General features: G+C 44.6%; 1 protein-coding gene across 1 annotated transcript in view; it reads right to left on the minus strand.

Moving 5' to 3' along the window:
• Nucleotides 1-1,955: 1,955 nt before the first annotated feature.
• LOC129817149 (probable methyltransferase-like protein 24) overlaps nucleotides 1,956-13,070 on the minus strand; it is a 101,549-nt gene continuing 90,434 nt past the window's right edge. Inside the window, exon 5 of the mRNA XM_055872098.1 lies at nucleotides 1,956-2,717. Coding sequence (XP_055728073.1) covers nucleotides 2,400-2,717 — 318 coding nt within the window. The 3' untranslated portion in view covers nucleotides 1,956-2,399. The remainder of the gene's footprint in view (nucleotides 2,718-13,070) is intronic.

Below are 13,070 nucleotides of genomic sequence, written 5' to 3' on the forward strand. Positions count from 1 at the left end.
TTGAGTTCCCTCCACCTGTAACCTAGATACAGTGCCAGTCTGTTGTAACCCAGGCAGGACCAGTCTCTGGGAAGACAGTATGTCTCTCTTCAGGCAGCATAGTCTCTCCTACCCTGCCTCCTACAGACGCTAAATGAGGCGTGCTTGGCCTGTCTGACAGCAATGCCCCCAGCTCCATTTACCCTTTTCTGCGGAAGATCCTGAGGACAATTTGAGGCTATTGTACTGAACAAAAATATAAACACACTATCCTTGAGCTGAAATAAAAGAGAGCATAAATTTCCCATATGCACAAAAAGCTTATTTCTCTCAAATGTTGTGCACAAATTAGTTTACATCCCTGTTAGTGAGCATTTCTCCTTTGCCTAGATAATCCATCCACCTGGTAGGTGTGGCATATAAAGAAGCTGATTAAAGAGCATGATCATTACACAGGTGTACCTTGTGCTGGGGACAGTAAAAGCCCACTCTAAAATGGCAGGTTTGTCACACAGCACATTGCCACAGATGTCTCAAGTTTTGAGGGAGCAATTGGCATGCAGACTGCAGGAATGTCCTCCCGAGCTGTTGGCAGAGTTCAATGTTCATTTCACGACCATAAGCCTCCAATGTCGTTTTAGAGATTTTGGCAGTATGTCCAACCGGCCTCATAACCGCAGATCTAGTGTGGCCATGCCAGCCCATCACATCCGGCTTCACATGAGGAATCTGCCGAGGAGTATTTCTGTCTGTAATAATGCCCTTTTGTGGGGAAAAACTCATTCTGATTGGCTGGGCCTGGCTCCCAAGTGGGTGGTCCTATGCCCAGTCATGTGAAATCCATATATTAGGGCCTAATTTATTTATTTCAATTGACTGATTTACTTCTGTAACACAGTAAAAATATGTGTTGCATGTCACGTTTATATATTTGTTCAGTATAGTTTGGGCTGTGGTCTTACCTCCCTACCTCACTATTCAATGCCCGTGCCTTTGAGAAGAATTCTCCAGGAGAGAGTGCATGTCTCAGTCTCTGTTCAGGATGGTTTGGCTCAGGTCCAAGCCTAGATAAGGCCATGACCTGCAGCTCTGACCGATGGACAGACCTCAAGGCCACAAGAGGCAATTACCTCACCATGTCTGAGGTCATATCAGGGAACGGAACAGGGAGTGGTGATTCAACATCGTTGAAATGATAGGACCTTGATAGGAGGAGAATAGATCTCACAAAACTTTACATAAACCTCCGTAAAAGTATTGGGACTGACATACATTTGAGTGTATTTTCATCCATATCACGTGTGAACCGTTTAGAAATCACAGCACTTATTGTATTATAGTCCCTCCATTTTAGCGGACCAAAAGTATTGGGACAAGTCCACTTATATGTTTATTAAAGTAGTCAAAAGTTTAGTATTTGAGGGCCTCCCGAGTTACGCGGTGGTCTAAGGCACTGCGTCACTACAGATCCTGGTTTGATCCCAGGCAGTATCGCAGCCGGCCGCAACCAGGAGACCCATGAGGCGGCGCACAATTTGCCCAGCATCGTCCGGGTTAGGGGACTGTTTGGCCGGCCAGGTTGGCCTAGCGACTCCTGTGGCGGGCCAGGTGCAATGCTTGCTGACATGGTCGCCAGGTGTACATTGTTTCCTCCGATACATTTGTGCGGCTGGCTTCCGGGTTGAGCGAGCATTGTCTCAAGAAGCAGTGCAGCTTGGCGGGGTTGTGAGATGCACGGGAGTCCGTACGGGAGTTGCAGCGATGGGACAAGACTGTAACTACCAATTGGGGAGAAAAAAAATAGATCAAAAAATCAAATAAATATATTTAAAGTTTAGTTACTGGCACCACATTCCTAGCATACAATGGTTACATCAAGCTTGAGACTTTACAAACTTGTTGGATGCAATTTCTGTTTGTTTTGGTTGTGTTTAAGATTATTTTATACCCAATAGAAATTCATGGTAAATAATATATTGTCATTTTGAAGTACTTTTATTGTAAATAAGAATATAAAATGTTTCCTAACACTTCTATATTAATGTGGATGCCACCATGATTATGGATAGTCCTGAATGAATCGTGACTAATGATAAGTGAGAAAGTTACAGAAGCACAAATATCACACCTCTATACCTCTAACTTTTACTACTTCAATACACATAAGTGAATTACACCTCAAATTAAAGCTTACAGTCTGCACTTTAAGCTCATAGTCATTGTATCATTTCAAAATTGCTGGAGTAAAGAGCCAAAACAGCAACAAAATTGTCACGGTCCCAATACTTTTGGAGCTCGCTGTAAATATCCAAAGGCAAACATCCCACGGGATTGACGACTCCTTCGTTTCCCATCGTAGCTGGACTACATTTCACAGAGTCTCCCCTTCTCATTGGCCAGAGGCCTGTCAGTCAGTGCTCTCAAGGCCTCCACTCATTGTTGACCCAGCCCAGTGTATAGGCACTGCTGGCGTTCAGAAAGTTCCTGTGCAGGAAAAGGCGGGGTTTGGCTGGGTCGTTGTGGTAACGGAAGAGGCGGAAGTGAGCTCGCTCCAGCTCCTTCAGCAGGCTGAACCAATAGCGCACCACAGATGGGTCGTCCCCATCCACCTCAAACCCTGCCCAGTGGAGGTGGACTTCTAGGAGTAACTGACCCACTGAGCTCAGAACCCCTTCTAGAACCAGGTTCTCCAGAATCTTCCACTCCGCACTCTCCATGTCTACCTTCAGAACATCCACCTGGAACAGAGAGCGGGAGAAAGAGGGAAGATTTGAATTGCATACTCCTTGTGTCAATGATTTATTTACACTAGATGACTGGGGGGGGCTGTGTTTTGAAGCCACTATACCTCCATCTTGGCACTACCCCACCATTGTAAAAATGTTTTGGAAGTTATAGGAATTGATTTGTTTTTGCCACATTTCTTATATTACAGACACCTTATTGCATACTTTTAAATGATATAATGTGAGCTAAACATATTAATAATGTTACTGTCCCCACTACAACAAAATTACTTTAATGCATGTAACTTTGTCCTTGAAACATTTAAAGTGAAATACTGTAGAATTCCATTCATTCCTATAGACAGGTTGGTTGTTTAGCAACAAAACCAACTTGTGCCCAAATATGGGGCAAAACAGACAGCGTTGCATTAGATTGTTGACATGTAAACTATATTTCGTCGCCAATGTTTATTGAAAGCATAAATACATTTTCACAAATCAACACTTGTCGTTTCTCAAATACATTGATACAGTTGTTGGTTAGCTAGCTAACTAGTTTTAGCCATATTAGCATATAGGTAACATCAGTCAAAACACCTCAAAATAAGACATGGTAAAAAGCATAAGATAAAACGAGCTGAAAGGAGCCACTTACGATTCCCCACATAGCAGTTTATTGGCATTGTTGCTAGTTAGCTGGCCATCCAGACTCACAACAACACACGGACCATCTATAGATGGGTTGGCTGACAACGTCACGAAAATGATGCGTGCGCAGTGGTGGAAAAAGTACCCAATAGTCATACCTGAGTAAACGTAAAGATACCCTAATTGAAAATGACTCAAGTAAAAGTTAGTCACCCGGTAAAATACTAATCGAATAAAAGTATTTGGTTTTAAATATACTTATCAAAAGTAAATGTAATAGCTAAAATGTATTTCAGAATTCAAAGTAAAAATATGAATAATTTAAAATTCCCTATAAACCGGATGGCACAATGTGTTTTTTTTGTTTAGTTTTTCTTAGCCAGGGGCACACTCCAACATCATTTACAAATGAAGCATTTGTGATTACTGAGTTTGCCAGATCAGAGTCAGTAGAGGTGACCAGGGATGTTGATAAGTGTGTGAATTGGACCATTTTCCTGTCCTGCTAAGCATTCAAAATGTAACGGGTATTTTTGGGTGTCAGGGAAAATGTATTGATGGAAAAGTACATTATTTTCTTTAGGAATGTAATGAAATAATAGTAAAAGTTGTCCAAAATATAAATAGTAAATATAATATAAATATAAATAGTAAAGTAAACTACAGATACCCCCCAAAAAAACGACGTAGTATTTTTACTTCAGTACTTTACACCACTGGTCAGAAGGCCGTGTGGCGTTATGATTATGAACGTCAGATAGCTAGCAATAATGACAAGAAGCTGTCATGTGGGGAGCCGTAGGTGGCTTGTTTCAGCTCGTATCTTGTTAATGATATGTCTTGTTGAGGTATTTTGACTCGTGTCATGTCTATATGGCAAAAATTCACTAGCTAACCAACAACTGTAACAATGTATTTGATAGACAACAAGTGCTCATTGTGCTAATGTATTTATATTTTCGATAAACATTTGGAGACTAAATATATTTTACATGTTCTCAACAATCGAAGGCAACCCCTTCTGTTTTGTCCCATAGTTGTGCATGCGTAGGTTTTGCTGCTAAATAACCAACCCGTCTATGGAGGACTGCTCCTACTGGGGAGTGCCAATATAGCCGACCGGTGACTTCAAAGCCTTTCAATGGCCATTACATACTGTAGCATCAGCAATATAGGGTTTATATACAGTGGCAAGAAAAAGTATGTGAACCCTTTGGAATTACCTAGATTTCTGCATAAATTGGTCATCAAATTTACATTTTAGTCATTTAGCAGACGCTCTTATCCAGAGCGACTTACCGTAGAGTGCATACATTTTATTACATTTTTACATACTGAGACAAGGATATCCCTACTGGCCAAACCCTCCCTAACCCAGACGACGCTATGCCAATTGTGCGTCGCCCCACAAACCTCCTGGTCGCGGCCGGCTGCGACAGAGCCTGGGCGCAAACCCAGCCCAGCCTGGGCGCGAACCCAGAGACTCTGGTGGCGCAGCTAGCACTGCGATGCAGTGCCCTAGACCACTGCGCCACCCGGGAGGCCTATAAATTTGATCTGATCTTCATCTTAGTTCATCTAACCATAGACAAACATAGTGTGCACCTGGATGTTCCACAGGTTTTGATAAGGAGACGAGAAGAGAGTACACGAGGAGGGTTGCAATTGAGATCCCAGAGAGAAAAATTCAATCATGATATCTAGCAGTCAGTAGGTAGAGATAACATGGAGAGAGTGGAAAAGTACTCTCGATGGAGGCGAGGGGAAGTTGGTGCAAAGATTGAGAGGTTGAAAAAGAAATGTACTGTATCTGTCTGAGTTGAGGACGAGGAGAATATGAGGGGGTGTGGGGGGATTTCTGTGGTATAAGATGAGATGGGGAGGAAAATGTATTCATTTTAACAATGGCCTCAAGATATAATCATATGCATAGACTACTTTCAATGCACATCTATTAGGCATTGGGCTGCCATTTAAATGTTTTGGAATGTTTTTGATGTCAGGTTGACTCCTTGACCCATACTTTTTTAAAAGCCCTATTAGTGAAAGCGCTTTCATCTCTTTGCTTTTGAAATTTGATTTAACCAATTCATTCTCTCCTTCCCCCCCCGTGTACTTTACTACCCCCTCATTGGCCGATTGCCAACACGGCATTGGTGACATCGACATTGGCAACTTGCAATGCTGCCAGTGATATATTTGTCAAATAGTTGACCCACACTCAAATCATATCTCTCTGATCTATCTTTCAGCACACGAATGTTACAGTGTAAGTGATGAGTGTCGGACCTGTCTCGAACAGAAAAACACTTATTCGAAGGGCTACAGTCAATTGAACAACTGAACCTGGATGGCTCTCTGACATATTGCTCACTCTGTCTCTGGGTCTCCCAATGGGATACCATCCTTCCCCAAGGCAAATAACTATTTCTTAACTGAACAGACACTTCATCCAATGAGAACTGCCCTAACCAACAGAGATGTTATGACCCACGCCCCTCTCCCCCCCCCTCCTTGCAACATGGTGTGTGTGTTTTTTTGGTTTTACTATCCTTGTAGGGAAAGAAGACCTCACAAGGATAGTAAAACAAGGAACATTTGAGGACATTTCGTCGATCCCAACAAGGAAAAAGGGCCATATGAAGGTGTTACAAATCCCATAATGGTTCTACACAAGAGATGCTTTTCTCAGGGTGTGTACTGCTGACTAGCCCTACTTCCAATAACTGCATTCTATTTGACAGCTGTCTTCTCCCTGTTGTACCATCAACTGGCATACCAGGCAAAACCGAAGGACCTCACACACACATATCCCTCTCAAAGTCCCTAAACCCACTCCGCCAGCAGTACATCTGCTCTTCGCTTCCCCTGTATATGGGAAGTTGCAAGCCCTGGGAAGATGCCCGTTTTGCATGAACATCTCCATATGGTGGCAGAGCTCTGAAGAGTTCTCCGACTGCTCCGCTGTGCAGAATTAGAGGCACTAAACGTCCCGCGCCTGGAGCTGGGAGGAGTGTGCGTGTGTCTGAGTGAGAGAGGAATAGAGATATGCGGACAGAATGTAACGACTTTCCTCTTCTTCTGACGACGACGAGTAAGAGATATCGGACCAATTTGCAGCGTTGTAAGTGTCCATTTTAATATGTAAAACTGAACACTACAAAAATACAAAATAACAACGTGAAAGAACAAACGAAAATCGAAACAGTCCCGTATGGTGCAAACACAGACACAGGAAACAACCACCCACAAAACACAATGAAAAACAGGCTACCTAAATATGGCTCCCAATCAGAGACAACGACTGACACCTGCCTCTGATTGGGAACCATACTAGGCCAAACACATAGAAATATAACCATAGAACAAAACATAGAAAAACAACAGAATGCCCACCCCAACTCACGCCCTGACCAAACTAAAATAAAGACATAAAAAAGGAAATAAGGTCAGAACGTGACAGTACCCCCCCCCCCCCCCCCCCCAAAGGTGCGGACTCCGGCCGCAAAACCTGAACCTATAGGGGAGGGTCTGGGTGGGCATTTACCGCAGTGGCGGGCGGCTCTGGAGCGGGACGAGGACCCCACCATAGTCTCGGCCCACTTCTGTGAGACCCTAGTAAAGGGCACCACTGGACTGAAGGGCAGCTCCGGACAGGAGGGCGACTCTGGCAGCTCCTGAGGGGCAGCTCAGGACAGACGGGTGGCTCAGGACAGACGGGCGGCTCGGGTGGCTCAGGACATACGGGCGGCTCAGGACAGTCAGGCGGCTCAGGACAGACGGGCGGCTCAGGACAGACGGGTGGCTCGGGCGGCTCAGGACAGACGGGCGGCTCAGGACAGACGAGCGGCTCGGGCGGCTCAGGACTGGAGGGAGTCTCTGGAGCGTCCGGACTGGAGGGACACACAGGAGACTTGGTTCTTAGAACAGGCACAGTACTCACCAGGCTGGAGAGATCTACTGGAGGCCTGGTCCTTGGAGGAGGCACAGGATAGACCGGTCCGTGGAGGCGCACTGCAGGTCTCGAACTAAGGGCCTGAACAACCCGTCCTGGCTGGATGTTGATTTTAGCCCGTCACTTGCGGGGCGCAGGTACAGGACGCACTGGGCTGTGCAGACCCACGGGAGACACAGTGCATAGGGCTGGTGCCATATAACACGGACCGAGGAGACGCACTGGAGACCAGATGCGCTGAGCCGGCTTCATTACTCCTGGCTCGATGCCAACTCTAGCCCGGCCGATACGAGGAGCTGCAATGTAGCTCACCGGGCTACATATGCGCACTGGGGACACCGGGCTCTTCACCGCGTAACACGGTGTCTACCCGGTCACTATCTCTGCACGGTAAGCACAGGGAGTTGGCTCAGGTCTTCTACATGACTTTGCAAATTCCCCGTGTGCCTCCCCCAAGAAATATTTGGGGCTGCCTCTCGTCCCAGCTGCGCTGCCGTGCTGCCTCCTCATACCACCGCCGCTCAGCTTTCGCTGCCTCCAGCTCTGCCTTGGGGCGGCAATATTCCACCGCCTGTGCCCAGGGTCCCTCGCCGTCCAGAATCTCCTCCCATGTCCATGAGTCCAGAGATTTCTGCTGCCCGATACCACGCTGCTTGGTCCTTGGTTGGTGGGTGGTTCTGTAACGACTTTCCTCTTCTTCTGACAAGGAGTAAGAGATATCGGACCAATTTGCAGCGTGGTAAGTGTCCATTTTAATATGTAAAACTGAACACTACAAAAATACAAAATAACAAAGTGAAAGAACAAACGAAAATCGAAACAGTCCAAACACAGATACAGGAAACAACCACCCACAAAACACAATAAAAAACAGGCTACCTAAATATGTCTCCCAATCAGAGACAACGACTGACACCTGCCTCTGATTGGGAACCATACTATTCCAAACACATAGAAATATAACCATAGAACAAAACATAGAAAAACAACAGAATGCCCACCCCAACTCACGCCCCGACCAAACTTTAAAAAAGGAACTAAGGTCAGAACGTGACACAGAAACTACTTTCACAGGGAGGATTGGAAGAAGGGCAATAACTGGTGGATTTGGGGAGGGTGTGTGTGCTTGGTGATTTGGCCTAAATTGTGGTCTACTGAGGGGAGGGAGGTTCAGTGGTGCCGATGGGAGTGTGAGATGGAAGGAGCTGTTATTTAGTCCTTCAAAGAGGCTCTGCCCGAGTTTGCCTTCTCCCAAGGTCATCAGTCGCCTCGTCTTGTTCCTACCTGTGTGTCTTTAACACTATAGGTCTATAGCATTGCTATAAAGCCTGACAAGCAAGGCTAGAAGCTATGTAAACAATTGCTTTCTCCTATTCTCTCGTCAGGAGATATTGTTCTGGAGTGGCAGAACAGTATAGAAACAACTCAAAAAGATGGCTATCACCTACCCTGAGCCTGAGGTAATGGTGCCTTTTACCTTTGGGCCACACACTCAGTCCGGACCTTAAGTGCTGAAGCTATTTCCCTAACTGCAGAGAATATTCAAGTTGAGTCGGCCTTCCACTGAAATGAAAGCCCCTCAGTCATTAAACATCAGCATTCACAGTTTGTGTTCACCCCCAGCCAGGGGGACATTATGTCTCCATGACGATGAGTAATTGTTGATCAAATTGTCTGTCCATAAAGCTGCTTTCGGATTAGGGATACAAATATTTGTTGGTAGAATGGTTTAAAGCCGTTGGAGTGACTAACACAAGATAACACGTTTGGCCTGCATGATTTTTGGATTGTATCAAAAAGAGATTAAGTATTTTGTGTTCTTTAATTAGTGGATGTGAGGTGCGGGGAGAAACGTCTGAAACAGGCCTTTCCAGAGACTATCTTAACGAGCAGACGTATAATTAAACATCAATGGGATCAAGAGAGAGAGAGGTTCTGTTCAGCCGCTCAGAGCGTCCCTCAGTAACTGGTACAGGAACTATTCTGTTTCCAAACCTCCCTGGACTTACTGGTCCCAACTGGTCCCCAATTGTTCCCCACAGCTGGTCACAACTGACTGGTCCACAACTGGTCCCCAACAACTGCATTTTAGCTAACTAACCAGGGTGAGGTAAGGCCTGCACTGTGGAGGAGATACAATGGAGGCCATGTTGCCGGCTGTGTCCCTTTAGTGACAGTGTGGATGTGAGACATTAGGAAGTGACCTGGTTGTCACAGCGTCTCTGTTTGTTGTTCTATTGACTATTATACAACGGGTGGGTCTAATCCTGAATGCTGATTGGTTAAAAGCGCATTCTAGCCGGGGTCTATTCAACAAGTTACCACCTTCTAAATCTGGCGTTAAAATGCCTATTTACTCTGTTCCATCTGACACCGCAATCCACTGTCTCATCAGCCCAGCCAGGGAAGTTATAAACTTGATCTCCACTTTAAAAAGCATTATCTCACATTTCTTTTAGACAAACATTTCGTTTTCAACAGCGGAGATTTGTATAAACCTTAATATCTGTCTCTGTGACATTTGCAACATTGTTTAAATATTCAAACTCGATCTCCAACTGTCCCATAGTAATGAACGCGTAGGGGTCGGGAGTCAGGAGGAGAGAGAGAGGCAGGCAGCGTTTCTCAGCCAGGCTAAATCATGAATCAGCTGGCATCATTTTTATGGATATATACAGTTGAAGTCGGAAGTTTACATACACTTAGGTTGGAGTCATGAAAACTCGTTTTTCAACCACTCCACAAATTTCTTGTTAACAAACTATAGTTTTGGCAAGTCGGTTAGGACATCTACTTTGTGCATGACACAAATAATTTTTCCAACAATTGTTTACAGACAGATTATTTCACTTATAATTCACTGTATCACAATTCCAGTGGGTCAGAAGTTTACATACACTAAGTTGACTGTGCCTGTAAACAGCTTGGAAAATTCTAGAAAATTATGTCATGGCTTTAGAAGCTTCTGATAGCCTAATTGACATCATTTGAGTCAATAGTACGCAAGTATAAACACCATGGGACCACGCAGCCATCATACCGCTCAGGAAGGAGACACGTTCTGTCTACTAGAGATGAACGTACTTTGGTGCAAAACGTGCAAATCAATCCCAGAAGGACCTTGTGAAGATGCTGGAGGAAACAGGTATCTATATCCACAGTAAAACGAGTCCTATATCGACATAACCTGAAAGTTCGCTCAGCAAGGAAGAAGCCACTGCTCCAAAACCGCCATAAAAAAGCCAGACTACAGGTTGCAACTGCACATGGGGACAAAGATCGTACTTTCTGGAGAAGTGTCATCTGGTCTTATTAAACAAAAATATAACTATTTGGCCATAATGACCATTATGTTTGGAGGAAAAAGAGGGAGGCTTGCAAGCCGAAGAACACCATCTCAACCGTGAAGCACGGGGCTGGCAGCATCATGTTGTGGGGGTGCTTTGCTGCAGGAGGGACTGGTGCACTTCACAAAATAGATGGCATCATGAGGAGGAAAAATGATATGGATATATTGAAGCAACATCTCAAGACATCTGGTCTTCCAAATGGACAATGACCCCAAGCATACTTCCAAAGTTGTGGCAAAATGGCTTAAGGACAACAAAGTCAAGGTATTGGAGCGGCCATCACAAAGCCCTGACCTCAATCCTATAGAACATTTGTGGGCAGAACTGAAAAAGCGTGTGCAAGCAAGGAGGCCTACAAACCTGACTCAGTTACACCAGCTCTGTCAGGAGGAATGGGATAAAATTCACCCAACTTATTGTGGGAAGCTTGTGGAAGGCTACGTGAAAAGTTTGACCCAAGTTAAACAATTTAAAGGCAATGCTACCAAATACTAATTGAGTGTATGTAAACTTCTGACCCACTGGGATTATGATGAAAGAAATAAAAGCTGAAATAAATAATTCTCTTTACTATTATTCTGACATTTCACATTCTTAAAATAAAGTGGTGATCCTAACTGACCTAAAACAGGGAATTCTTACTAGGTTTAAATGTCATGAATTGTCAAAAACTGAGTTTAAATGTATTTGGCTAAGGTGTTTGTAAACTTCCGACTTCAACTGTACAAAGAAATGTAAATTGAAAAAAGGTCAAACGAAACGAAGTGCAGTTAGTTTGTTATAAGTTATTTTGTTAGCTGTGTTATTGGCTAGCTCCTCTGGACAACAGTTTCCTAACGAGAGAGGACATTTTCTATGCCAGGCGACATGGTGCCTCATTAGCTCATTGTTAAATGTCACTAGAAAACAGCTTAAACAAATGCAGCTACTGTTGTTATTCTGTCTGCACTGTTTGACGTGACTGTGAGTTAGCCGTAGTTGGCTAGCAAGCAAGCAAGGGATTAGAACGTTGCCAGCCAGTATGGCAATGGAACATTTAGAACGAGCGACTTTGTCTCGGGCCTAACAACACCCGTGCCAACATATCCTCCAAACACCGGCTTCTCTGGCATTATCACTTAATTAGGTGAAAGCAAATCAATTTGCATGAGATCTGAAGGACTGCTGAAGTTGTGTTAATCCCCATGGAGACAGGCTCTGATGCTGACCAGAGTGGCATATGATTCATTTATGAGCTGTGTAATCAACGATAAAGAACACAAATGAATGCATATTCTGATCTTTAGAAGCGACCCATTAGTTCCCTGTGCTGTTCTTCTGACACAAAGCTGGAAGAAAGAAAAAAGGCAGGGAGAAGAAAGGCAGACAGTTGTTCCTTAAGCATGCTGTGTACTCACGTTAAAAGCCCATTATGGAGACGTGTGTGTCGCTTTGCATCTAAAGCAGGTACAGGGATCGGCTCTGTCCTTATCTCACACACATGCACACACACTCCAGAAAAATGAATTAATGACTGATGCCTCTCAGCACGGACTCGCTAATGCTAGGCGCCCGTGCGTGGCTTCTAGGCATTCTAGCTTGTATGGCTTCCTTATTTGGTAGCATTTCGTAGTGTGACTGATTTTACTAATTGCATTAGTACTGTACAAAGTTAGAGATGCGCTATTTGATAGATTCCCCCACTCCTCCTACCTCAGGCTTCCAGTGGGGAGACCTGAGGTCAACCTACCCCGCACCCCTCCCCATCTCGTACTTCTGAGTGGGAGACCTTCCCAGGCAGTAGCCTGCCTAGCTTACAAACTAGAATCAGAGCACCCACTCCCGACAAGGTTAATTGACTCACAGTCCCACACGGTGACATGATATCATTGACATGAAGTGCAAATGAGCGATAGAAAACCGATTATGTGCTGTTGCGTGCAGGCCCACGTGTGTGTGTGTGCAAGTGAGCATTCATGTGTGTGGGTGCGTGTTTGCAAGCGTGCATGAGTGTGTGTGTTTGTGTGTGGATGTCATTGACCTTGTATGCAGATCCATATCTGATAAGGCAGAACACAGATCTCTGGGGGACTCCAGTGAGTTAATATTCTGAATGATAATATTTAAAGGAGGAAAGCCATAACTTTAAGCAAAGATTATGGATATACTGACAGATACATGTCTCTCCGCCCTGACAATGGGAGTCATTGTCCACAAAGCGGCACGTCGGGCTGTCTAGCTCCCGCCTATCCCGTCTTTGGATTGGTGGATACATCTCATTGTTGTATTCCTTTTTTTGAATATTCGAGGAGGGTTGTTGACGTCAAACGCCTGTATTCAATGGAGAGAGACCCTATGCTACTAGCCTCATTCCATGAATATGCATAGCCATCTCGAGACAACTCTGATATAAAGTGTTTTTTCTCAACAACT

Source organism: Salvelinus fontinalis, chromosome 20, assembly GCF_029448725.1.
Source record: "Salvelinus fontinalis isolate EN_2023a chromosome 20, ASM2944872v1, whole genome shotgun sequence".
Lineage (NCBI taxonomy): Eukaryota > Metazoa > Chordata > Actinopteri > Salmoniformes > Salmonidae > Salvelinus > Salvelinus fontinalis.